The 27,029-nt window shown below is 43.4% G+C and overlaps 2 protein-coding genes across 2 annotated transcripts in view; one reads left to right on the forward strand and one right to left on the reverse strand.

Annotated features, from left to right (window-relative positions):
• LOC117370893 (dual specificity calcium/calmodulin-dependent 3',5'-cyclic nucleotide phosphodiesterase 1B-like) lies at window positions 1–8,419 on the forward strand. The gene is made up of 14 exons (XM_033966441.2): window positions 1–408; window positions 1,813–1,926; window positions 2,049–2,231; window positions 2,489–2,555; window positions 2,642–2,758; window positions 2,876–3,016; window positions 3,278–3,378; window positions 4,489–4,614; window positions 5,301–5,402; window positions 5,803–5,923; window positions 6,214–6,295; window positions 6,374–6,491; window positions 6,570–6,706; window positions 6,921–8,419. The coding sequence occupies exons 1-14, from the start codon at window positions 356–358 to the stop codon at window positions 7,010–7,012; spliced, it is 1,554 nt and encodes a 517-aa protein (XP_033822332.1). The 5' UTR covers window positions 1–355; the 3' UTR covers window positions 7,013–8,419.
• Window positions 7,861–27,029, reverse strand: part of LOC117371587 (protein phosphatase 1 regulatory subunit 1A-like) — a 26,866-nt gene continuing 7,697 nt past the window's right edge. Inside the window, exons 2-7 of the mRNA XM_055221938.1 lie at window positions 23,015–23,075; window positions 17,915–17,952; window positions 17,775–17,838; window positions 16,326–16,511; window positions 12,561–12,683; window positions 7,861–10,731 (exon numbers count right to left, since the gene is read on the reverse strand). Of these exons, the coding sequence (XP_055077913.1) occupies window positions 10,667–10,731; window positions 12,561–12,683; window positions 16,326–16,511; window positions 17,775–17,838; window positions 17,915–17,952; window positions 23,015–23,075 (537 nt within the window). The 3' untranslated portion in view covers window positions 7,861–10,666. The remainder of the gene's footprint in view (window positions 10,732–12,560; window positions 12,684–16,325; window positions 16,512–17,774; window positions 17,839–17,914; window positions 17,953–23,014; window positions 23,076–27,029) is intronic.

Raw genomic sequence — 27,029 nt, forward strand, 5'->3', positions numbered from 1 at the left:
TTCTGTCAAAGAGCCTCTGTGCGGGGCCCTGAATTGCGTCCGTGGTGGAAAATTCTCATCTGGGATTTGAGTGCGCACGGCCTGAAAACCTGGCAGTCCACACACTTGATCAGTGACTTCAGCTCCCTCACACTTCACAAACAGCAGGTTTACACATTCAACACACAGTGACAGTAGTCTGGGCCCTGTCAGCCAATCACAGCCCCGAGGAGCCACCCCCCTGCAGTGGGTGGGAGAGCTGCTCAAGCACAACTCTGTTTCAGGACACACAAGTTTGAGTTGGTGGTTTGGACAACTTTTAGGCTTGCCCATTTTATTGTAAACATTACACAGAGTTTTTTCTGGCCAGTTCAAAATGGCTGAACTTGTGAGAATACGAAGGAAAAGGCTCCAGGTGCCCATCTCTAGGTAAGACACAGGGTCCAAATGACTCAAACAACTTGTACTATTTAATCACTAACCCTCTGCTTTGTATTTTAGCAAGAAAACACCACTCCTGTCTAGAAAGTACTGCATGCTGACATAATAATACTTAAAAACAATGTGTCTCACCTTTAAATGTTGAAAGGGAAGTTAATAGTTGCACCTTTTCTCTCAAAATGTTGCTTTTTGCCTAAACTGCAACAGAACCATATCTTTAGATTGACCTTTAAGAGAAATCTATGTGTATGTTTTGCTCAGTGGCTCAGTCGAACTCCACTCCAGTGTCACGTTTATTAGTATAAAGTGCTGCAAAGACTGATGGTGTTTGTTTTGGTTAACTCTTTGCATCCTGTGTTCTCTGCTTAGTTGTTCCAGGGAAGCCCGCACACTTCTAAAGCTCTGTGGTTTACACTCGTAGGTGTGTCTGTATATTATCTTGACATGAAGCAGCTGTCGTGCCGCTCTTATTCATGGCTTTTCTAAAAAGGAGGATTGTCATTTGTCTCTGTAAACACAGTTGCACTTAATGTGAAATTTCCTGTAATGTTCTCCCCAAAGTGTTTGCAGTCAAACAATAAGAGTATGTTATCAGGAAGATTACTGACTGTATAAATGAAGTCCCAGCTTTTGCATGTGAGCTATTTTTATGACTCAACAGCTTTTGAAAGCCTCTGCCAGTTTGATAAACACTTATAAGCCACGAGGGTTGGCCCATGATATACTCTGGTTTAGTTATTTGAGCAAAATTCCTCAAGAAATACTCACTTACAGTTGAGTTACGGCATAATATCAAGTGCCTTTTTCTTTGTGGCAGGAAATAAATTGACTTGACTTTAATAATATTTAATAAGAGAGACATTTTTCATCTTGTCAGTGAGCGCTTGGCGATTTACTGCTACAGGGCGGCTGACTTATCGCTCAGGATGACGAGAGTTGGCTTCTGTACTGGTCATGTACTTTAAAATACAGGTCTGCATCCCTTTCAGCTCTTTTTATAATCCAGTATTCTGCAAACTGTCACAAGTGATTTCTTCTCAAAATGTTCTCATGCAAACACAAATGCCATAGTTTTCATCAGCTCCTCTTTGCCAGAATGTGCCGTACATAGACAAGAGCCATGGGAAGTTTTCCTCTAAGAATATTTGGCCCGTGATCCTCTCGTCATTGGCTGTATTCGGACGTCTTGGCAGAGAAGTTACTTCCAAGGAATCCATTTCCATTTACAAGCCTTATTACCTATTTTAATGATAAATGTGGTTTTCATAACTTTAAAGATCTGGACTGTAAAGATCTGATGTTTGTAACGTCCACTTCAGTGTCAGATATATTCAAAGACATTCTTTATCTGAGGATTTCTCTTTCACGACCTTCTTCCTGACTGTGTTTCAGACTCAGGAGTATGCTCAAGCAGCTCGAAGAGAAAGAGGTCAACTTTGAGGAAATTAAAAATAACTTGGATATTACGGCATCTTTGCTGGAGGCGGTGTACCTCGATGGAACGAGGTACAGAAATATTATGATACACAGCAGCTACACACAGTGTGTGTGTTTTCTGAGCAGGTTCTAATTTGTCCATAAGATGAAATATAGTAGTTTGTCTCTTACAGCTCTGTGTTTGTCCTCAGGCAGTGTCTAGAGTCAGAGGACGACTTACAGCAGTTACAGTCCGATGGAGTTCCTTCAGAAGTCACAGACTGGCTCGCCTCCACCTTCACTCAGAAGATCAGACGTCCTCTCAGAAGATCAGATGAAAAACCCAAGTTTCGCAGCATCGTTCATGCAGTGCAGGCCGGAATATTTGTTGAAAGGTAATTCATCCTCTCATCCTCTCATGATTTAATATAATCTTTTTGTAATAAGTCTAATGTAACACAACATAATGGAGTTGTTTTAGTAACACAGTCAGTGCTTGATCTTTAAAAAATAAGTCTCCTTCTGTAAAACATTCTTCCAGTAGAGAAAAGACTCTGTAGGATTTAAATAAACATCTCTTGAGACAAGATGGCTGCTCCATGTCCACACATGTACTATAACTAAATTCAACATAAACACTGCATTATTCCAGAATGTTCAAGAGGACCTACACGGCGGCGCTCCCAGACCAGCCCTCAGCGGTCGTAAACTGTCTCAGGGTAAGCACTGGCCATTCATAAATCTCACACGACCAAACATTGAGTAGAAACCCCCGTTTAGATCAGTGCTGTGGTTTGTGACGCAGGACTTGGACCGCTGGAGTTTTGACGTGTTTGCCCTGAGCTCGGCCAGTTCAGATCACGCTCTTCACACCATCGTGTTTGAGCTCATCGCCCGATACGACCTCAACAACAGATTTAAGGTGTTTCTTTCACACTCTTTGTTGACCCACTGTCGTACATAAATCTAACACTTTGTTGTTGACATAAACCCCACACTCGGGCTGCTCTCACATTCTCTCCTGTGATGTTTGTCGCAGATCCCCATCTCGTATCTGACCGAGTTCCTGTCTGCTCTGGAGAGAGGATACTGCAAACACAATAACCCGTACCACAACCACCTGCACGCCGCCGATGTGACCCAGACCCTCCACTGTCTGCTGCTGCGCTCTGGACTCGTGGTACTCACTCAAGCACAGCTCCCATAATGAGTCCTGCTTCCATTAAATGATAACACTCAGAATTACCACTGAGAAAGTGTTAAATCGACCCAGTTTGAGTCTTTGTCCAACTGTAACGTGCGTTTACAGTGTGTCAATACAAAGTGTGTGAGATCTGAGAGAGGATTTATAGTGTAAACAATAAAACACAGTGAGCACAAGTAAAAATCTACAGTAGGAGACAAAAGTATGACATTGTGTATATTTTGTTTGTGTTTGAAGCACTGGTTGACGGAGCTTGAAGTAATGGCATCTTTATTTGCTGCAGCGATCCATGACTTCGAGCACACAGGAACAACAAACAACTTTCACGTCCACACAAAGTAAGTGGATACACACACACACACACAACACACACGCCTCCTCCGGGTGAAATCACGTCACAGATGTTTTCAAATATCCCATGTGCAGCTTCTTGTCCGGCTGCTGGAGGTCGGACAGCGGCGCTTTCACGGGGCAGTGTTGTATTTTTAGATGTGTGTGGATTTTCCACATCTGAGGCTGAAGACGTCGTGCTCATAGTAACACTTTATTTTGTAAGAGAAACACAAACACAGTCGTCACAGTTTCAGTGGCCTCGGCTCATATTAACTCAATAAACTGTAACTGTTCTTATATTTTATCTAATATTTAGTTCATGTCTAATGAATATACACTTTGACAGACTTGCACGAGCTTTTGTCTGTCTACTTTTTGTCACACTAATAGTTATAATTCCTTTTGTTCGTCTTCACACAATTAGGCTCATAATGATCTATTCTATTTTAAATATCACCTTGACGGGACTGTGTTTCTTTTGCGTGTTCAGGGTCTTTTACTGTCTGAAAAAACGCGCTGTAAAGAGATCAGACTTCTCCAGATGAACTCATTTGTGCGGCTTTAGACACTTGTGTTTGTTTCAAGGCCGCTGTGTGTGTGTGTTTTACATAACGTTCATGATTAAAGCTCGTGTGCAAAGGAACGTGTCTAATTACAAGAGAGAAAACTCAATTATTTTTCCTTTTGATGTATATAATTATTATTCAGTCAGCAGTAAAGTTCAGCGTTCTTTTGTCCAATGTCATTATGGTTCTGTTGTGATGTTTCGTGTTTGTGTTTTCCATCCGAATGCAGGTTTTTGGTTAACACTTGAGCGTAAAAACTGAATCTGTGTGATTTGGGGTGTGATTTCTTAAGGGGAGTGTCACACAGGTGGTAAACTGGACTCACGTGTAGCACAAAGGACACAGATAAACTCCTTTTCTCGGTGAATACAGCGGGTTTATTTGAAATACAGAGGCTACACCTTCTGATTAGTAAATGAACGGTAAAAAAAGGTGTGAGGAAAACAAATGAAAGACCAGAACTGGCTGGAAAACAGAGCTGGACTGAGGTTAAACAAGAAAACAAGCAGAAGATTGTCCTAAAACACAAACTCTGTTCTTGTTTTCCAGGTCGGAGTTTGCACTGATCTACAACGACCGGTCAGTTCAGGAAAGTCACCACCTCAGCGCCGCGTTTCGACTCCTGCAGAATGACCACATGAATATATTTTTAAACTTAACACGAGAAGAATGGATGTAAGATTCAACTTTATTTTTGTACTTTTCGCTGCGTTTTGATTGCTGTATTTTCCGGAGTATAAGTCGCTCTGGAGTATAAGTCAAAAAATGCATAATAATGAAGACAAAAAATGTGGTTTATAGTCCAGAAAATCCGATACTTTTGACTGTTTGTTTATGCGGTTCATAATTGTAGTGGATTATACAAATAAAGCAGCAGACCCAGAGTGAAACTTGTACCAAATTTGAACTCACGGCTGCACAAAAAAAAGAGGAAATTTTATGAAACCCATGAAAATTAGGATGTGATGAATGATGTGCCAGGCTGAGACTAAATCGTAGCATTATTTCTGCCTCTTGACCCTTAAGCTGGTGTAAAATTTCCGCTTAAATCAATAGAGATCACGTTACTAATACTCCACGTTTTATAATCCAATATAGTAAATGGTCTATTGTCCTACAACTATTTCCCATTTCTTGTTATTCTAGTTTAGTTTAGTGAGATTGATTCATGCAAAGGTTGTTTTTTTTTAAGCTCGAGCGACGATAAACAGCAGAATATACAGTAGATTACAGGTCTTATTGTTGTCATCCGTTGCCGTGGTGACACAGAAATCTCTGATGAAATGTGAAAAGGTTAGACCCTCGTGGAGCCTTGTTTTCCCCCTCTCCTTAGACTAAAGGTAGTGTGTTTTTCTGGTCAGGGAGATGCGAGCGCTGGTCATAGAGATGGTTCTGGCGACTGACATGTCGTCCCACCTGCTCCAAGTCAAAGCCATGAAGTCGTGTCTGCAGCAACAGGAGCGGTGAGTTTATCCTTGAGGCGATAAACGATGATGATGGAGTTAAAAATAGTTCTTTCTGCCGTGTAGGAGTTCTTAATTAACACAGTTTTTGGATCAGAGGAGTTTAATGACATTTTTACTGCCGGTTCCAACATTTTTTTTTAGCATTAAAGCACTTTACGGGCCAATAATAAGCAATATTTGTCTGTTGATTGATGGTTATTGATGCATTTGTAAGTTTAAAGTAATATTTAGGTTTAGGTACAACGTGCAGACAAAAGTAAAAACAAAAATGCACCTATATTCTGTGTTTGCAGTGTTAATATATGCATTCTCATCCTTATAAAATCATTTCTATTTTACGTTTATGATCAATTTTGTTGTTCTTTTTGTTGTACTTCTCATTTATCTTTTCTCACAGGATAGACAAGGCCAAAGCACTTTCTCTTCTGCTTCACACTGCTGATATCAGCCATCCGTCCAAACCCTGGGGACTTCATTCTCGCTGGACAAAAGCCCTGATGGAGGAGTTCTTCAGGCAGGTAAGTGGTCAGGGAGAGGCTTTGAGAGCGTCTTAAGGGACGGAGTTCTCTGTCAACGATACGTAAAGGTCTAGAGCTTTAGTACGAGGAGGGCGAGACGACGTGGACGTAGTTTAACGAGGAAAAGACAATATTTGGCGAGTGAACGATGCAGTTTATTATGACTGACAGCTTTAGCCGGTCACTTCTGCCAGTTTAAAGCTGTGGGTCTCAGGTCTCAGGTGGATTAAATGTCATTTTGTGCAGTGTGCGGATGCCCTTTAAGAGATCTTCTTGTTTGTTTTTCTGAGGGTGACAGAGAGGCAGAGCTCGGGCTGCCCTTCTCTCCGCTGTGCGACCGTAAAACCACACTGGTGGCTGACTCACAGATTGGTATGTGTTGCCAAATTTGTTATATTATGTCATATTATATCTTATTTCTACATTCAAAGTGACATTTTTCTCTGACAGGTTTCATAGACTTTATAGTGTACCCCTCGTTCTCTCTCCTGACCGACATGGCTGAGAAAATTGTCATTCCTTTGGTGGAGGAGAACCCCGGGCCTCCAGATCCTTGCAACAGGCACAGGTGAGGCTAAAGGCAGCGCAAAGTGAATTAGACGGTCTTGAAAAGTGCTGCTGACAGGGCTCTGTGTTTCCTCAACAGTAATTTGTGGAAGGAGAGCTCCAGAGGGCTGCAGTGGAGCCTGGCTCACATCACGGCAGAACTGGTCAGCTTCCGCTCCACTTGGACACGGCACACGGAAGACAACAAGCTCAAATGGAAAGAGAGTGCCTCCAACGGTACAACACACGTCCAGACACATGATAAAGAGGCTTCTGGTAGAACTGAATGAGCCTATAAAAAGCAGACAGATTATGTGGATGTGTCCAGGAACATGCACTTCTCCATAAAGTCGCTCCGTTTTCTTTATTTGATTTGTCTGCCTCTAAGCGATCGCAGACAGATATTAGCGTTGCCTTTGTTTTATCTTAACAGTATTTTCCATTCCTGCAGGATTTCGAGACGCCACTGTGACGAGAGATGAGAAAAGTAAACAAGATCAATCGGAAAACACGATACAGAGCTTGTCTACAACAACACAGTAGATTTTTTATGACTATAATGAAAGAAAGATCCACCTGAAACGACGCGATTATAATCAGAGGTGGGTAGAACTCAGATACTTTTACACAGCTACAGCTACTTGAAGAAATTACACAGTGCCTGGGCAAAAAAAAAAAAGTCACCACCTGGATTTAACTGAGCAAAAACGTACAAGCTTCTTTTTGGATAATTACTGCGTGAGCAATTATCTTTCAGCTGCAAAAGAAAAGATGTTAGTCTGTCTGAGGAGGGTCAAATCATTGGCATTCAGCAGAGAAAACATCTTAGGTGCTGCAGAAACGACTCAAATTGGGTTAAGAACTGTCCATCGCATGATTAAAAACTGGAAGAACCCATCGTCTTCAGACTGGACCGTCATCAATGCAAGATCTTGGTGAAAAATGAACTGATTCTGATACTGTAGCTTTAAGGATCTGACTGAAAACAGGATTTATTTACTTAAAATAAGAATAAAATAAGGCAAAACTGATCCAAACGTGTTGTGTAGCTGTTATTAATCTCCCACGTAACAATATTCAAACATTATGAGGCTTCCTGGGCCAATTCTGATCTGTAAATAATCTTATTTCTCATTAAATCACTATATATGTCCAACCAGGATATCGATGGAAACGATATTTGGAAATAGGATTGTATCGGTGCATTCCTACGTTCCACCAGCCTGTTTAACTGTAACAAATATTTTTCTTAATTCAGGTTTTGCTGGACGTTTGACTGCACAGAGGGCGTGGTCTGGGGTCTTTGGGACATTTCCGCATTTTCTTTTGAGATCAAACCTCCTTGTCAAAGCCTGATCTTATCGTGTGTGACCTTTTTTTTTTTTTTTTTTGGCCAGGCAGTTTACTTTTCAAAATTTCTGACGCTAATTCTTCTACAAAAGGACGTCTACGAGTGACAAAAGCTTTAAGTTGACGATATTACATGAGTTTAACATTTGTGCTTCTTCAGATGTTTGTTTTTTTGTATTTTTTTTGTCTGATTAAAACAACTCAAAAAACACAAATCTGATTTTAAATACGTTTTACATCCAAACTGTTTCTCCAAATACTTTTTTACTAATTACTTTGGCTCTTCCTTTTTCCACTTGAGTAATATTTATTAAGTAATATTCATGTTGTGAGTCACTCTACCCACCTCTGTTTATAATAAAACCATTACATAATTACATATATACTGTAGACTTTTTGCTAACACCATGTTGAAGCGAGAGGTAATAGTTGAAAAGATGTCATGTCTTATGTGTATAATATAAATGTTAATTTAAACAGTGTACATGCGGGCCATGTTTTACAGAGATAGTGCTTATTCTACTTGAGAAACGTGTAATGTAATCTTTTTAGGACATGCACATGGAAATAACTAAGCAATAAATGCAGAAATATTTGGTTGAAAATTGTGTTGTTCTTTGCTCTTGCAGCAGGGGGAGACATAGAGCAGAGAGACTAAAAATGTTATGAGTTCAGAGCATTTTTCAGAGCAGTTCATTTATTTTTCATTCCAGTTCAATCTAAAGCAAATAACTGAGAGTATGTTTTATGTAAATACACCATCTTGTGCATAATGTAATGTATACGCAGAGTTGTGATGATTGTTTGCCCCAGAGGTTACAGCAAACCCCCTGCCCCACCTGAACGTCTCGTCTCTGTAATAACGTGGGAATGGAAACGCGAACGTGCATGTAATACGTGATCCATATCAGGAAAGTTTCAACCCAAATACAGGACCTGGCGTTTTAAGGTGATTGATGAGGCGTCACTGAGCAGAACTGCAGCCAAAAACAGCATCGTTCTCGTCTTATAAAACACCTCAGCTCAGTCTGCGGCCAAAAGATACGACATTAACACTAATTATACCTCTGTAACTCACCCATGTATGAAATATGTATGTTTTATGCTCCAAGGTTCTAAGTCTTTCAATTATTTATGGACACTATTTTAGGATGAAGCAGAAGCGAAACCTCATAGAAGCAGCGGTGTAAGAAAACAGAGAGGTCCTATTCAGGTTAGACCTTTTTAGACACATAAAAAACCCAAAGAAAACCATTCCCCTCGTCACGTTGTAAGACATGGGGCATTTAAGGTAACGGCTGCTAAAAATAGATCTTATGAGAGATGCTGCCATTGTGCACGGGATGATACAATACTGCAGTGATTCAGAGAAGAGCTGAAGGAGTTTGGACGTCTGCGCTCACAGGAAAACTTCAAAATACAGTAGAAGTAATACAGTAAATGCTCAATGTGATGATTTAAAACAGAATGAAAGGATTTTTGAAGCAATTGTCTCCAAAACGAAACCTCAAAAGTCTTGCCGCTGCAACTATGACAACTGCATCTGGAACTATCTCAAGAAATACACCCAGAAAGTACTTTTTATACTGCACTTTAATAGGTCAAAATCTGGAGCAGTGCCGTGCGTTTGCCCCCTGCTGCTCCTGACAGGTTGCCCCACTGGCACAAAAGGACGGGGCAAAAAAAAAGAGGACAAATATCTCAAACGGGGGTAAAAAGTGTGTAAACCTTAAATCTAAACGCTACAACTGCAACACAACATCGTAAATTTAAAGCCTTTTATTGTATCAAACAAATTGAATTACAGACATAATTGTCATTTAATTCAAGTAAATCTGAAACAAAACTCTCCAAATGTTATTAAATAGAAACATTACCATCAAGAACAGAACAAACGCCGTATAGTTATTTACACTGGAGAGAAAATCGAAGTTGGGAATGTTTTTTCGTTAATGCGGACGCCGTTTATGCTCAAAGGATTGTCACATTGTCTAAGTACACCGTAATGCCACTTTTGAAAACACAATAAGTTAAAATAAACATACAGAAAACATGTGATACACCAAGGCTTTTTAAACGTACACTCTGAACCGGTTTAGTCCAGGTTTAAAAAAGTAAAGTCCAGAAATGCTGTACATTCGGTGCCATGCAGGATTTTAAAAACAATGTGCTGTTTGTCGACCCAAAACGTGCGATAAAACCAACACAATCGCCGCAGAAGAGTCGATTCTTTCAGATTTTGATGCACGCTACACGCAGTTGGTTAGAAACGTGTCCGAATATATGGAATAATACGACATTTGTGAATAACGCAGCCACATTTTGGGATGTTTATGTGACCGACCCAAGCCCAGGGCAAATGTAGAAACGTAATAAATATTTAAATATCTGCCCTGAACTGGAAGAAACTCAATAAACTCCAGAATGTGAAGGCGTAATTTATGCAGAACCAAATGATGTTTTAGCACCTGTGAGGTATTTTATTGCCTGGAGATGGGAACGAAGACATGGCACATTGCAGAAAAACCTGACGAATTGGTTTATTGTGAAAAGAAGGAACAGTAGCGAGTGAATAATGACGTTTGTGTGACTGCTGGACTCAAGGTTTTCTCTGTCAATGCACGGGAGCTAAAGAAAACAACTTCATTAAACACTAATTGGCCCTCGCACAACCTTGTTTACACCGTAGAAACCTTTGTCGTGGTGGGGGTGGTAACTAAGGCCAGTACTGTATATTTGTTTATGCCCTGATGTATTCGAGTGGGTTCACACACACACACACACACACAGTGCCCCTGGCTTTGTGTCAGGCCCATTGAGCAGCACGTCGTCACACACCGGACACGTTTACTTGGCCTTCTTCATGCTGGATTTCCTTGTTCGATCCTCTGACGGCTGACTGGGTGATGCATCTACGAGGACATAGGAACAAATGAGAGAACTGTAAAAGGAACGGAGGGTTTAAAATGTCACGTTCGCTCTTCACAACTATCGGCTTAACTCATAAAACATCGTCTCGTTAAACTGTGAAGGACAACGGACAATAACGGACATCATTTTCAAACGCAAACTGAGTCATTTTCTGTTTATTTGCACCAATTTCGTGACAATCGTAGCAAACGTTGAAAATCATGATTGCGACAGACATCTTTTCACCGTTATGTTGATTCAGAACGAAAATTTACACTGAATTCTTCCAGTTGGAATAGAAACTAATGTGCTAATTTTGCTCGAAGCTAAACGTCATCCTTCGTTTCTCAGGTGCCAGATGAATCGTCCACGTAGGATTCTTTATTTAACAAATATTGGTGATGGGTTTGATTTAACCAATCGGCAACTAGCTCAAACTAAAGAGAACATGTCAGATTTACTGTGTGTTCGATGCCTCTTGTGTAATACTTTCCTCTGCATCATCGTTTCACAACAGTCGAAGTTTAAATCTGTCACTGGACAAATCGTTGTAGGAATGAAGACGTTTCGCTGCTTCTTCAGTTCTGGTCAGATTACCGCTGGACGCTGCCTTATATCTGTCTGAAAAAAACTGCTATTGTCTCCAGTTTCATCTGAAAAGACTCTATTTCAACCTTTAACGACTGTACTATTGTTCTCTTTGTTTGGGGTCTGAGGATGGAGTTGTAGATGGGGATTAGATTATGTCACAGGTCCCTGTTCCGGTTTAATAAAGGATTGTCTTTCCTCACAAAAATATCTTCTTTAACTCTCGTCTCAAACCGTTTCTTTTCTCTGGCTCAGATCTGAACTTCACTCTCTTCAAACGAGCGGTTAGTGTCTTTGAGATGGAGATGAACAGCAGACTGTGTCCTGAGCTGCTCTCACAAAATAATAATAATAATACATTTTATTTATATGGCGCTTTTCGAGACACTTCACAATACATAAAAGAAAAAAATATCACAAAATTTACAACATAAAGTCAAACAATAAAAGCAATTTTAAACAGGTGAGTTTTGAGGGTTTTTTTTAAGGTGGGGAGGTCAGAGGTCACGGAGGGGTTTAGGTGGAGAGTTGCAGAGGGTGGGGGCAGCGATGGAGACGGCTCTGTCCCCCCAGGTTCGGAGCTTGGTCCTACAGGGCAGGTACAGGAGGGTGGAGCTGGAGGAGGCGAGATGGAGTGTGGAGGTGGAGCAGGTCTGTGAGGAGGGGCCAGGTTGTGGAGAGCTTTGAATGTGAGGAGAAGGATTTTGAAGTGGATGAGCTGAGGGATGAGGAGCCAATGGAGCCAGTGGAGGACAGGAGTGATGTTTTACGCACTCACGGCTGTTTAGTTTCTCCAGTGTAACGCTCATATTACTTTGTTTGTGGCTCGGTGTTTTCTCCTTTGGGTGGACCGGTTTTTGTCTTAAAGTGTTTGTAGGTTTGAAAAAGACAAGAATCTCCAGCAGTAATCTGACCAAAACTGAAGAAGCGGATTGGACGAGCAGCGAAACGTCTTCACTCCCACAACGATGTGTCCAGTTACAGATTTAAACTTCATCTTTTGCTGCAGATCAGACATTTCCCAACAGTGTAACTCATAAATGTCGCTCACACGTCGTATTTTCACATGTTCCCAACAGTATCATCTTATATTTCTGCTGGATCTATAGTGAAAAGGGTGTTTGGTGTTGGTAATTTATCCCGTTACATGACACCAAACTGAGCCGCTGCCGGTTTCCGCATAAACCGCAGAACACCGTACCTCCCCTTTCCTCCGGGACGTGCCATGAGCGAAGACACTCACCTGTTTGTGCGTTGCTCTGTTGTGAAGAGGCGTCTGCGGCAGAGGTGGACGAAGAGCTTTCCTTCTCTGTCGCAGGGGAGCACTCCAGGCCTCCTCCTTCTAATAGACTCTCCCTGGAAAACTCTGCAAGAGCAACAACACGAACAAGGAGCAGGTGATGAGAAAATAACACGGGATGTGACCAAACCGGAGATAAAACTGCTCATTTTACGGTTCAATCCAGCTGTAAAGGTTAGACAATACAAATACATGTTCGAGGATACTGAATTAGCCATAGCATTATCTGTTATCTGTGTTTTTTGATTTACTTTTTAATCCGTCTGTGTAATCGCTCAGTCGTCCAGGTCTGATCCAGAGTAAAACCCAAAGTTAAATCTGTAACTGGACAAAAAGTGAAGATGTTTTGCTGCTGGACACTGCCTTATATCTGTCTGAAGGAGGAGCTATCTACAGTAGTTTCAGCCTTACATTCAACCTTTAATGGCCCTACTGCCGCACTCTGTTGTTCTGCTTGTTTTTGTTTGCTTTGGGTCTGAGGACAGAGTTATAAGATGATGTCTGAGGATTGTCTTTCCTCACAAAAACAGCTTCTTTAACTCTCCTCTCAAACCATTTCTTTTCTCAGGCTCCAATCTGAACCTGACTCTCTTGTGGTTAGCGTCTTTAGATGGAGATGTATGACTAAACCATTGAAAGTTGAACATTAAGGCTTAAAAACAAAAGCTCTTTACAGTTTCGGTGTTGTTAGCGCCTCCTTCAGACAGATATAAGGCAGTGTCAGGCAGTAATCTGACCAGAACTGAAGAAGCAGCTTAGACGAGCAGCCAAACATCTTCACTTCAACAACTTTTTATCCAGTTGACAGATTTAACTTTGGCTTTTCGTTACTTGTTAACCAAAACAATCAAGATCACAGATGTTTTGGATTAATAGTAACTGAAAAATCACGCGCAGGAATCAAAGTACAGAAGTCTACACCAGTTAAAAACAAGATTAAAGACGAACTAAATGCAGAGATATTTACAAAACCAAGAAGAATTACAACCAGATCAGAGTAAAAACACCTGAATATGTAGCAGGACTAAACCATATCCTACTTAGGGGTTGGCAAGTATAATAAAAACATGATCTCATGCAACAAAAAGGGTCATTTCACTATCCTTTCACATTTATCTGATGCATAAAAGCCACATTTTGTCACATTTCTGCTAAAAATCTTCTGATTACTGTTGGAATTCACTGAAAATACTTTTATTATTATCACCCACCGCTAATCCTCCCCTGATTTACTAACACAAATTCAGCTGCTGCTTTTCTCTCGATGAATGAAACTATCACAACTTGAACGTCTGCTGTGGTGTAAGATCCACTATCAACACCGTGCGTCATCAATATCCTGCGGCATTTGCCTTTAGAAGTTATTTACTGACTCGTGGAGCGGGATGAAGCTTCCGCCGGCTCTGTGTTAATGCAATCTGTCTCCTAACCTAATTTGAACATACTTCCCAATAGAGCATCATAAAGACACTGATCCTGCTGATACTGTTGTATAAAATCCATTAGACCACAGGGAAAATCAAAAATAGACCACCTGCTTTATAAATTACCTTTTAGCCAGGTTCTAATGTGCACAGCGGGTTTAAAACAAAGACTAAACGCATGATTTTAACCAGCTGCAAGACTTCAAATCGTGGAGAAAATGTGGTGTCGTAAAGATTTTAAAATGCCGCAGTGTTTTTATTATTTGCTTCTTGCTTTTTTATAAGACTTTGGCCATAAATATGAGATAAAACAAAGACAAAAATGTACCTTTACATGCAGAACATGACATTTAAAAGTCAAATTAAAGGGCATTGATTAGGTGTGGTTTTAATCTGCAGAAGTGTTGTGTTTTTCCGAGGATTTATACAAAACATTTGACTCAGCGTTACACAGTCGTCTTTTATCCGAAGCCACACGTGACACAGACGGCACTACAGTGTTGACTAATGTGTGATGAAAGTGAAACTGTCCTTACTCTGCAGAATAATCCTCTCTTTTATAACTCGTACGTTTCTCTTTACATCCAGCTTTCATTTCCATAATGTCCACCGGCTGTTTTTTGTTCTTCCTCTCGCTGCTTTTCATTTCTTTCCGATTCCTCTGATGTTAATTAACTCCACCAATTAGCGTTTTGTCTCAGCAGTTTCCCTCCTTTCAGATCCTAGAGTCATTTTCTCACTGACCTCGTTCTTTTCTGTTCCAGTGCTGTACAGTAACACACTTTTGAATCCGTTAAACTTGCCTCCTGCTTTTCCCTGGACATGCCCTGGTTCTATTCATGCATTTATGAATCAAAAGTCTATACAAGAGTCTTTTATATTTATTTAGACATTGTAGTTCGCATCGCATAAACATTTTACAAAGAATCACAAAGGTTTACAGTCCGTTTATGCGAAAGTACGTCATCTACAAAGAGAAACGAGCGAGTTCTGTGGCGATAACTGTGTGTACGTGCAAAGTTATGCTAATTACAGCTAACTAATACTAATTCATCAGGATTACAGTTTTTCCTGTGTGTTCCTGCGCTGTCTCCGCCCTCTCTTCTGTGTTTTTGTGCCCGGAGCTGAGCGGAGAGTCTGGCACCACCCACTCGTCACCTGGAGCACGTCACCTGTCAAGGGTCAAGCTCTGGACGACAAAGACTCAGCTCGTTTCTCCAGATTGTTGGTTTATCCTCCTGTCTTTCTGTTTTTTGGACTCGTCGATCAGCTCAGGCTCTAAACGCCCCGGCTCTAAACGCCCAGCTCTAAACGCCCAGCTCTAAACGCCCAGCTCTAAACGCCCCAGCTCTAAAATCCAGCTCTAAACATCCAGCTCTAAATGCCCCAGGTCCAAACGCCCCAGCTCCAAACGCCCCAGGTCCAAACGCCCCAGCTCCAAACGCCCCAACTCTAAACGCCCCAGCTCTAAACATCCAGCTCTAAACATCCAGCTCTAAACATCCAGCTCTAAACGCCCCGGCTCTAAACGCCCCAGCTCTAAACGTCCCAGCTCTAAACATCCAGCTCCAAACGCCCCAGTTCTAAACGCCCCAGCTCCAAACGCCCCGGCTCTAAACATCCAGCTCTAAACATCCAGCTCCTGACTTCCCAGCTCTCGACGCGCAGCCTTTCATTTTGCATTTTCTTTGAACTAAACCGTTTCATTCACTCTTCATTTTTTGAGTCCTGTGTCTGCAGCTTTTGATCCATCAGTCTGTCTCTGACTCTTTTACACTTTAACTCTAAATACCATAAAAATACCATCACATTCAAATGCATCATCTATAATCTACCAGCCTCTTCATTCTTTCATTTATTTTTGCTGTTTGGACAAAATAAACCATCTAAAATATTTTCTCATTACTCATTTCTGTGTTATCTTATTTTGAACTGAATCACTGGCTGTGCTCAAGACTAATTTAAGGTCATTATTTTGAGAGTTTAACACTTAAATCTAATCTTTTTTTCTGAATAAATGATGTCAAATATTAAGAATGACAGAGGTCTTTATCTATTTCCTTTTTTTGTTACAGTTTGGTGTAAGAAAGTACGATTAAAAACAAGGTTATTTGGGGCCTGTACACTCCCCCGGCCCCTCAGAGTCCAGGGGCGGCCTCTCCGTAGTATAAATGTACTTCTAAGTATTTGTAGTTGTATAATCTTGTTTCACAGAGTCTGACACTGAGCCACACACAGATCTGAGTCACATTACTGTAAGTGGTGTGACAAAGCTCAGTCTGACCTTCCATTTGGCAGCGCAGCTTCTCAAAGGCCTCCACAGTGGCCTCGTCGTCGTGGGGCAGCTCGTCTCCCGCGGGCACAGAGTCAGGACTGGGCCGGTCTGACAGACAGCTCTCAGAGGAGCACTCGTCGCCCCCTCCAGGCTGCTGCTGTCGGTACAAATGGTGCTCCACGAGGAACTGCAGCTCTAACACAAGCACAAATCACCAAGAGCAGAGGCGTGAAGACGAGCGCAGCCGTGTTCACTGGAGTTTCACTTTCACAGCAGTAAAAAAAAAAAAAAACACTTGAGAAGCTCGTTTACTTTTCCTTGAGTATGTACTTTTACTTTGGTCAAATGTTGCTTGTGTTTTTAAAGAGGAAGTTTTAAGCTAAATTTTTATTTTATTTTTTTTAGATTTCTACCATGTTTTAAAGTTGTTCCTTCATCAAAAACACAAATAAAAGAGATTTTAGCGCTCCGAAGAGGGAGTAACTTAGCATGGAGAGCAAAGGGACGGGAGCATTTTTTTTCCACATTAGCATTTTTAAAACAATAAAAGGTAAGATGGTGATGTAAATATGTTATGTCTTAGCAGTTAATACCCCACAGAGGTAAAATACCCCTCTTTAATACCCCACAGAGGTAAAATACCCCTCTTTAATACCCCACAGAGGTAAAATACCGCTATTTAATACCCCATAAAGGTAAAATACCCCTCTAATACCCCACAGAGGTAAAATACCGCTCTTTAATACCCCACAGAGATAAAATACCCCCTCTTTAATACCCCACAGAGGTAAAATACCCCCTCTTTAATACCCCACAGAGGTAAAATACCCCTCTTTAATACCCCACAGAGGTAAAATACCGCTATTTAATACCCCATAAAGGTAAAATACCCCTCTTTAATACCCCATAAAGGTAAAATACTCCTCTAATACCCCACAGAGGTAAAATACCCCTCTTTAATACCCCACAGAGGTAAAATACCGCTATTTAATACCCCATAAAGGTAAAATACCCCTCTTTAATACCCCACAGAGGTAAAATACCGCTATTTAATACCCCATAAAGGTAAAATACCCCTCTTTAATACCCCACAGAGGTAAAATACTCCTCTAATACCCCACAGAGGTAAAATACCCCTCTTTAATACCCCACAGAGGTAAAATACCCCTCTAATACCCCACAGAGGTAAAATACCCCTCTTTAATACCCCACAGAGGTAAAATACCCCTCTTTAATACCCCACAGAGGTAAAATACCCCTCTTTAATACCCCACAGAGGTAAAATACCCCTCTTTAATACCCCAGGAGTATCTTCAGAGTTGCTTCTTCGCAGCCTCTCATTTATCGTCCTAATTATAATCTCAGGTCTGTTCTGGAGCGTGTGGTTTCAGAGACACATTTTCAGCTAAAATCAATGACATGAGAAAAGGCAGTGACATGATTGAGATGAGTTTTTACCTTTCATAGTCGGCGTGCCCTTTTGCCCTTTCCTCCGCTGTCGAGGGGAATTCAATAAAGCTGCCTGTACAAAACAGAACCAAAAACTCAGCTGTGATGTGACAAAAAACATACAAAAACACTAAACGTATAGAACACACCTTGTACAACTGGTTTGGGAGACGATCTTCATCTATTTCTGTGGAGGGAAAGACAAAATATGAAAAACAGAGACTGGATCAGACCCTCAAACACAACCAACATAGACATTTAATCCATACGTCACATTTTCATCGTGTTGTTCTATTTTGTTTCTTATTTCCAGCAGCGTAATAATAATTGTGCCATTTTTATATTGTCCTTTTGTGACCTGAGCCTTTGGGACAGATGTAAATGATCCTGTGGTTAATCCTGAGTTTACGTTCACACTGTATCATGTCTGTTCATTCACACTGTCTGAAGTTTATATAGTTTATACATATATAAACTGACAGTTAAAAATAGTAATTAAAAAATGAAATTGACAGTGGTTCAGTTCATTTGACTGAGGTGTTTGTGTTTGTACAAGTTTCTTTTACTGAACAAACACAGTGCAGGTGAAACAGTGAAACAGAATCCACATTTCAAGGACAAATATAATTCGAGGCCGTAGTTTAAACATCATGTTACTCTCAACCCTCAGAAACATGACTGTGACTCACATGGGCCTAAACATAAAGAGAGTGGAGCACAGTGCAGCCATTTACTCTGATCAATGCTCAACTTCTAGCTCTGATTTCAGGGAGACAACTTTTTTTCTGGGACATCTCCTTGTTGCCTGGCAACCTGTGCATCCCAAGGCACAAGGAGCACGCTGTGAGTAGTGAGCGTATGCATACATTATCCACACTTAAAAGTATTCTCCGGGCTGATCGAAATGCCACTGATGTACTCCATCACTCTGTCTGCATCAAACTTTAAACTTCAGTGAGCGCCGTGTGTCTCTGCTCGATGTGCTCATATTTATGGAGCTATTCTGAGCATCTCCAGGGGCCTCACTCACTTTGTACTTTAGGTCTTTAATTCAAAGTCCAGAAAAAGGCCATTTGGGGTAATCCTCAAGATCAAATATAACAAATGTCAGTGACGTTTGGTGCTTTAAGAGGCACAAACACAGGACTAAACAAAGTGTTATGTTTATTGTTTTGTGTAACTTAAAACCTACACAGTCATCGACATCTTCACCATCAAAGCTAATCAATGTATTAATGATCACTGAGTATAATTAATCTATGCCACCGAAATCCACAAATACGTCTCATATGGCTTTTTCACGTCTGATTTTTGGCTGTGTGTGTGTGAGTGTGTGCGTGTGTGTGTGTGTGTGGTGAGCCCATCTGTTGTCAGAATGTGCGAAAAGGCCAATAAAACGTCCTCTCGTCTGTGTAAGCTGATGAGTCTATCACAGAAACTCCCTGATGACCGTGTGAAGCTGAGCCAGATGAGAACAGAGACACTGGCATCACCGTTCAGCAAAACAACAACACAACGCTGCAGCTGTAGGAGCGTCACTCGAGCGTTTGTGTGCCTTTTGTGTGGTCTGATTTTAATTTAAAGACATAAAATCAAACTTCTGGACGTGCTCTCCTGATCCAGATGCCCGTCTCTATATGATTTTCAGCTGTTTTTGCGCGGATGATCTGCAGAGTATTAAATAATGCAGCATCAGTGCGTCAGTCTCTTTACTCCCTCACACAGATTGTCTACAGTCTGATCCAAAACCATTCTCCTGTTGCCAGTTTCTAATTTGGTTTCTTATCTGGGTCTGAAACATTTTAGCGCTAGCTCCAATATCCAGTAAAATATTAATTTCCCAAAGGATTATCATATCACGGGCTGACAGTGCAGTGGAAGGCATCAGTGCGGTTTTCTCGTCAAATTCAAATGTCTTTTATTTCTTCTACATTATTCAGAAGCTTTACTGGACGGCACAGATGGGTGAAATGGGGATAAAGAGCGGGAGAGACATACTGTAACGCTTAGACTATTAGATTATTGTGCAAAAACATTAATATTTCCATGTTTTTTTTACACAAATCACATAGCATCCCTCGTAATAACCAAAAAGACCCCAGTTGGAAAAAGAGATTGTTATATTCTAACTTGAAAAAAGGACATACTCTCCTCAGAAGTTTGGGTTCTCTGTTCTTACTTCAGAAGCTCTTAAGTAGCTCGCTCCATGTCTGATCTTCCTGGCAGCAGAACTAATGCGAGGCGTCTTTGTGTTTTCTGCGATCAAAGGAGAACTTTTTTCGCCAGCTTTACGTTGAGTGTAGCATCGGGCTCGCTCAAAGTTACGAATGAGCACAAAATAAAAGACGGGAAGTGTGTTTCTTTGCAGGTTCAGGTCCTTTTTTAAGGTTCTCTGTGAGGAAACCACCATTTTTTATAATCTACAGTGCATTATTCATCCTCCTGAACTAAAAAAACTGATAAAATAACAACGTAGCATTTACAAATTACTGTGGATGATGAGTTAGATTAAGAAAAATGACAAACTAATCTCATTTTGAGCGGTTGCAACTGCCAGATCTTTAAAACGATGTTGTTTGCAAACGATATAATCCGACCCTTTACACACAGAGGCTCAAATCATATCAACCATGCAGCTTACGTCCAAAAAAAAGTCATTTTTAAAGATTTTTTTGCCGTAAAAATCACTCTGAAACACTCAAGCCAGATACATAAGTCTGCAGGGTTTTTTTTTTTCATTTTTTTCAGTTCGTTCGGTTGTTTTTTCACTCCAGAGAATTGCGATGGTGGTACACACTGCCCATTGACAGTCCTCCGCTCGACACTGCAGAGTAATACTCGAGTCAGCAGCATCACACAGAGACCAGCCTGGATGAGTCACTCCACAACAGGAAAATCCTCCACACAAGGACAGCTCAGTTTCATCATTAACTTCTCATTAGACACAGTGGTATTATTCAGTATTAAGCCTAAATATGATGCAATTAGTCTGGCATAAACAGGAAAACCTCGTCTAAAAGTGACGCTGATAAACGTATCATGCATTTGTTCATCAAGGCTGGATTACTATAACTTCTGACTAACCGTGTGCCCTAAAAACTCTATAAAAAGCTGGTTTAAAATGCAGCAGCCAGACTCTTAACAAGGCCTAAGAGAAGAGAGAACATCACCCCACTGGCTTCTGTCGAGTTTAGATTAAATCCAAACTTCTCCTGCTGACATATAAAGCCTTAAAGGTCATAGCCCCGTCGCGTCTGTGAGATGTTATAGTATCATATCGTGCAAACAGAGCAGTCCGCCCTCAAAATGTTGGACTCCTGGAGGTTCTACAGAGTCTAAAAGCACAGTACGAGGGAGAGTTTTCATTTATGGAGCTCCTGTTTTATGGAATCAGCTCCTGCTCATGTTAAAGAGCTTCTGTAGTCTCTATATTTAAGACCAGGCTTAAATGTTCCTCTTTGAATGAGCTCATGTCCAGGACAGTGAGGAGTTTTGTGAAGCTGCCCAGGGGGAGCTATGGTAACCTGAGCACTATCCTGTCAACGGCGTTCACTCCTCAGTTCACCTGGAGTTCGTTCGTTGCTCTTTGTCTCACTGCCCTCTGCTGAGTGTAACTGTTTCAGATGCCCTCCCGCTGACCGCCCGGTGATGATTGGACCCCAGATGCTCCTCCTGTGTCCTGATCCTGTTCTGTGGACCCGGACGCTTCCTTCCCTCGTTTGGCTGAATGTCCCGGTGGCTGAGGTGGTGCCAGTCCTGTCCTGTGTGGGCCCCTCTCTGGCTCTTAGTTCAGTGACTCTGGCTCTACAGACTTGAACTCTCTTTGTAAATGGATAAACATTAGTCCTGGACACATTTGCAGCCTGTCCATCCTGGTTTAGTCCTGGTTTAGTCCTGTTTTAGTCCTGTTTTAGTCCTGGTTTAGTCCTGGTTTAGTCCTGGTTTAATCCTGGTTTAGTCCTGCTTTAGTCCTGGTTTAGTCCTGTTTTAGTCCTGTTTTAGTCCTGTTTTAGTCCTGTTTTAGTCCTGGTTTAGTCCTGGTTTAGTCCTGGTTTAGTCCTGTTTTAGTCCTGGTTTAGTCCTGCTTTAGTCCTGGTTTAGTCCTGGTTTAGTCCTGGTTTAGTCCTGTTTTAGTCCTGGTTTAGTCCTGGTTTAGTCCTGCTTTAGTCCTGGTTTAGTCCTGCTTTAGTCCTGGTTTAGTCCTGGTTTAGTCCTGGTTTAGTCCTGTTTTAGTCCTGGTTTAGTCCTGCTTTAGTCCTGGTTTAGTCCTGGTTTAGTCCTGGTTTAGTCCTGGTTTAGTCCTGTTTTAGTCCTGGTTTAGTCCTGGTTTAGTCCTGGTTTAGACCTGGTTTAGCCCTGGTTTAGTCCTGGTTTAGTCCTGGTTTAGTCCTGGTTTAGTCCTGCTTTAGTCCTGGTTTAGTCCTGTTTTAGTCCTGGTTTAGTCCTGGTTTAGTCCTGGTTTAGCCCTGGTTTAGTCCTGGTTTAGTCCTGGTTTAGTCCTGGTTTAGTCCTGGTTTAGTCCTGGTTTAGTCCATGTGAGTGTTTCTCTCCTTCACTTTGCTTCTTTTCGATGTTTCTCTTTTTCCCACTGGGTTTTTAAACTTTTTTCTTGCTGTGAAGTTGCGTTTAAGGTCAGGGGTCACTTTGCTCGTTTTCTGTTGATTAATTTCTTTTGTCTGTTTCTGTTTCATTGCTGATTTTCTAAATTTCTTTTGATTAAATCATTTCTCACGTTCAGCTCAAAGAGGCGACTGATGCCGTTTTGATTTTGAGCTTTACAAAAATAAACTGAACTGAAACAGGTTGTGGGAAAAGTCAATCCAGATAAATCCAACGTCATCCGTGTGTAAAGTGACTGAGCAGGTGACAAATCCTCCAATAGTTTAGTTTAGTTTAGTAGTGACGCCTTTTATATTGAGTCGTGTCATAACTGAATGAAACAAACATGATTTCTGTAGTGAATAAATAAAAAAGTGCAGAGTTTATCGATGTCTGTAGTTGTATTTGTTTATACGTTTCAGTTTCTCTCGTAAGCTACACACATTTTCCTCTTTTTTATATCACTACAATATTGTGTTTGCAGCTACTTAAACATTTTCAAAAGCAAAACCTTTCTCGTCTCAAAAATCAAGGAGATAAAAATGTCATAGATTAAAACTGACATAATATACAACAAAACTCTCACAAATATCAGATGTACAAGTTTCTTTTCTGTACAAACTCAAACATTGTGAGTGTGAGGATCTTACCCGGGGACGACTGGTCGCTGGACGCCACTAAAGTCGCTGGTGTGGGTCTGCGTCTTCTGATCTGGCAAAAAATACAGACAAAACGGTCGAAATTTTATTCAATATTTAGCATTTATATTTCAGTATATTCAGTAAAACATCAGCCAACATCATCATCATGTTATATTTTCATTCACTCCGTAACATAGAAGGACGTGGAGTTTTTGTCCACGTAAATCACATATGTCAAACTCAAGGCCCGGGGGCCAAATGCGGCCCGCCACGTCACTTTATGTGGCCGTGAGAAGGTAAATTAAGACTTGACTGTCATTTTAAAATGAGTCTATGCTGCTTTAATGTTCCCCTCCCCGAACCGCCACCTTAACGTGGTGGAGGGGTTTGAGTACCCGAATGATCCTGGGAGCTATGTTGTCGGGGGCTTCATGCCCCTGGTAGGGTCACCCATGGCAAACAGGTCCTGGGAGACGGGTCTGACTAAGAGCGGTTCAGAAGCCCATCATGAATAGAGAAACAACGAGGCCAGTTACGTCGCCCGGACTGGCGTTACCGGGGCCCCACCCTGGAGCCAGGCCTGGGGTGGGTGCTCGGCAGCGAGCGCCTGGTGGCCGGGCCTTTCCCCACGGGGCCCGGTCGGGCCCAGCCCGAAGAAACGACGTGGGGCCGTCCTCCCGTGGACCCACCACCTGCGGGAGGAGCCATGAGGGGCGGGTGCGGAGAGATCCGGGCAGCAGTCGAAGGCGGGGACCTCGATGACCGGATCTCCGGACATGGAGACTAGCTCTGGGGACATGGAATGTCACCTCGCTGGGGGGGAAGGAGCCTGAGCTTGTGCGGGAGGTTGAGCGTTACGGGCTAGATATAGTCGGCCTCACCTCCACGCACAGCTTGGGCTCTGGAACCCAACTTCTTGAGAGGGGTTGGACTCTCCATTTCTCTGGCGTTGCCCGCGGGGAGCGGCGGCGAGCTGGTGTGGGCTTGCTCATTGCCCCACAGCTCAGCCGCTGCGTGTTGGGGTTCACTCCGGTGAACGAGAGGGTCGCGTCCCTGCGCCTTCGGGTCGGGGACAGGTCTCTCACTGTTGTGTCGGCCTACGGGCCAAACGGCAGTGCAGAGTACCCGGCCTTCTTGGAGTCCCTGGGAGGGGTACTAGACAGTGCACCAACCGGGGACTCCGTTGTTCTCCTGGGGGACTTCAACGCCCATGTGGGTAACGACAGTGACACTTGGAGGGGCGTGATTGGGAGGAACGGCCTCCCCGATCTGAACCCGAGCGGTGTTTTGTTATTGGACTTCTGTGCTAGTCATAGCTTGTCCATAACAAACACCATGTTCGAGCACAAGGGTGTCCATCGGTGCACGTGGCACCAGGACACTCTAGGTCGGAGGTCGATGATCGACTTTGTTGTCGTGTCATCTGACCTCCGACCGCGTGTCTTGGACACTCGGGTGAAGAGAGGGGCTGAGCTGTCAACTGATCACCACCTGGTGGTGAGTTGGATCCGCTGGCGGAGGAGGAAGCCGGACAGACCTGGCAGGCCCAAGCGCATTGTGAGGGTCTGCTGGGAACGTCTGGCGGAGCCCTCTGTCAGGGGGGTCTTCAACTCCCACCTCTGGGAGAGCTTCTCCCTGATCCCGGGGGAGGTTGGAGACATGGACTCCGAGTGGGCCATGTTCTCCACCTCTATTGTCGATGCGGCTGCTCGTAGCTGTGGTCGTAAGGTCTGTGGTGCTTGTCGCGGCGGCAATCCCCGAACCCGGTGGTGGACACCGGAAGTAAGGGATGCCGTCAAGCTGAAGAAGGAGTCCTATCGAGCCTTGTTGGCTCGTGGGACTCCTGAGGCAGCTGATGAGTACCGACGGGCCAAGCGTGCCGCGGCTCGGGCAGTCACAGAGGCAAAAACTCGGGGTTGGGAGGAGTTCGGGGAGGCCATGGAGGAGGACTATCGGACGGCCTCAAAGAGATTCTGGCAAACCGTCCGACGCCTCAGGAGGGGAAAGCAGTGCTTCACCAACAGTGTTTACAGTGCGGGTGGAGAGCTGCTGACCTCGACTGGGGATGTTGTCGGGCGGTGGAAGGAATACTTTGAGGATCTCCTCAATCCCACTGTCACGTCTTCCGAGGAGGAAGCAGAAACTGGGGACCCAGAGGCGGACTCGTCCATCACCCTGGCTGAAGTCACTGAGGTGGTTGGCAAGCTCCTCGGTGGCAAGGCTCCGGGGGTGGACGAGATCCGTCCTGAGTACCTCAAGTCTCTGGATGTTGTGGGACTGTCTTGGCTGACACGTCTCTGCAACATCGCGTGGCAGTCGGGGACAGTACCTGTGGAATGGCAGACCGGGGTGGTGGTCCCTCTGTATAAGAAGGGGGACCGGAGGGTGTGTTCCAATTACAGGGGAATCACACTCCTCAGCCTTCCCGGTAAGGTCTATTCCAGGGTACTGGAGAGGAGAATCCGACCGATAGTCGAACCTCGGATTCAGGAGGAGCAGTGTGGTTTTCGTCCTGGTCGTGGAACACTGGACCAGCTCTATACTCTCCATCGGGTCCTCGAGGGCTCATGGGAGTATGCCCAACCAGTCCACATGTGTTTTGTGGATCTGGAGAAGGCATTCGACCGTGTCCCTCGTGGTGTCCTTTGGGGGGTGCTCTGGGAGTATGGGGTCCGGGGCTCTTTGCTAAGGGCTGTCCGGTCCCTGTATGACCGGAGCAGGAGCTGTGTTCGCATTGCCGGCAGTAAGTCAGACCTGTTCCCAGTGCATGTTGGACTCCGCCAGGGCTGCCCTTTGTCACCGGTTCTGTTCATTATATTTATGGACAGAATTTCTAGGCGCAGCCAGGGGCCGGAGGGGGCCTGGTTTGGGAACCACAGGATTTCATCTCTGCTGTTTGCAGATGATGTTGTCCTGATGGCTTCTTCGAGCCAGGACCTGCAGCAGGCACTGGGGCGGTTTGCAGCCGAGTGTGAAGCGGCTGGGATGAGAATCAGCTCCTCCAAATCCGAGGCCATGGTTCTCGACCGGAAAAAGGTGGTTTGCTCTCTCCGGGTGGGTGGTGAGTCTCTGCCCCAAGTGGAGGAGTTCAAGTATCTCGGGGTCTTGTTCACGAGTGAGGGAAGGATGGAGCGTGAGATTGACAGGCGGATCGGTGCAGCATCTGCAGTGATGCGGTCGCTGTGGTAAAGAAGGAGCTGAGCCGGAAGGCGAAGCTCTCGATTTACCGGTCAATCTACGTTCCTACCCTCACCTATGGTCATGAGCTCTGGGTCATGACCGAAAGGACAAGATCGCGGATACAAGCGGCTGAAATGGGCTTCCTCCGCAGAGTGGCCGGGCGCACCCTTAGGGATAGGGTGAGGAGCTCGGTCACACGGGAGGAGCTCGGAGTAGAGCCGCTGCTCCTACACGTTGAGAGGAACCAGCTGAGGTGGCTTGGGCATCTGCTCAGGATGCCTCCTGGACGCCTCCCTATTGAGGTGTTCTGGGCATGTCCCACCGGGAGGAGGCCCCGGGGAAGACCCAGGACACGCTGGAGGGACTATGTCTCTCGGCTGGCCTGGGAACGCCTTGGGGTCCCACCGGAGGAGCTGGAGGACGTGTCCGGGGTGAGGGAAGTCTGGGAGTCCCTGCTTAGACTGCTGCCCCCGCGACCCGGCCCCGGATAAGCGGAAGAAAATGGATGGATGGATGCTTTAATGTTTGCACTGACAATAAACGAATGAGATTTTCCCAACAAGTGACACTGAGAAATATTTGCAAATAATCATCCCAAATTGTTCAGGAAGAGGAAAATTGTGGGCGTGGAAGGAAGTTTCAGGAAAGACGCTAAAGATGAATAAAGTTTGTGCTTTAAGGAGAAAATCGGTATGTTTTTTGTGTTATGAGGCGCGGTCGGTCCAATCTACGTTGACATTTTGACACAAAACACGGAGCTAAGTATGAAAAAGTTAGACTGCAAGAAAAACAACAAACTGTCCAATAATTAAAAGGCTAAAAAAGTCTGTTTTTGAAGCAGAGC

Source organism: Periophthalmus magnuspinnatus, chromosome 5, assembly GCF_009829125.3.
Source record: "Periophthalmus magnuspinnatus isolate fPerMag1 chromosome 5, fPerMag1.2.pri, whole genome shotgun sequence".
Lineage (NCBI taxonomy): Eukaryota > Metazoa > Chordata > Actinopteri > Gobiiformes > Gobiidae > Periophthalmus > Periophthalmus magnuspinnatus.

Excerpts from the sequence above, each read along its gene's own strand:
- LOC117370893 (XM_033966441.2), top strand. The coding sequence starts at position 356 with ATGGCTGAACTTGTGAGAATACGAAGGAAAAGGCTCCAGGTGCCCATC. Across the intron at positions 2,232-2,488 it reads GCCGGAATATTTGTTGAAAG|AATGTTCAAGAGGACCTACA; the intron begins GTAATTCATCCT and ends GCATTATTCCAG. Across the intron at positions 6,492-6,569 it reads GATCCTTGCAACAGGCACAG|TAATTTGTGGAAGGAGAGCT; the intron begins GTGAGGCTAAAG and ends TTTCCTCAACAG.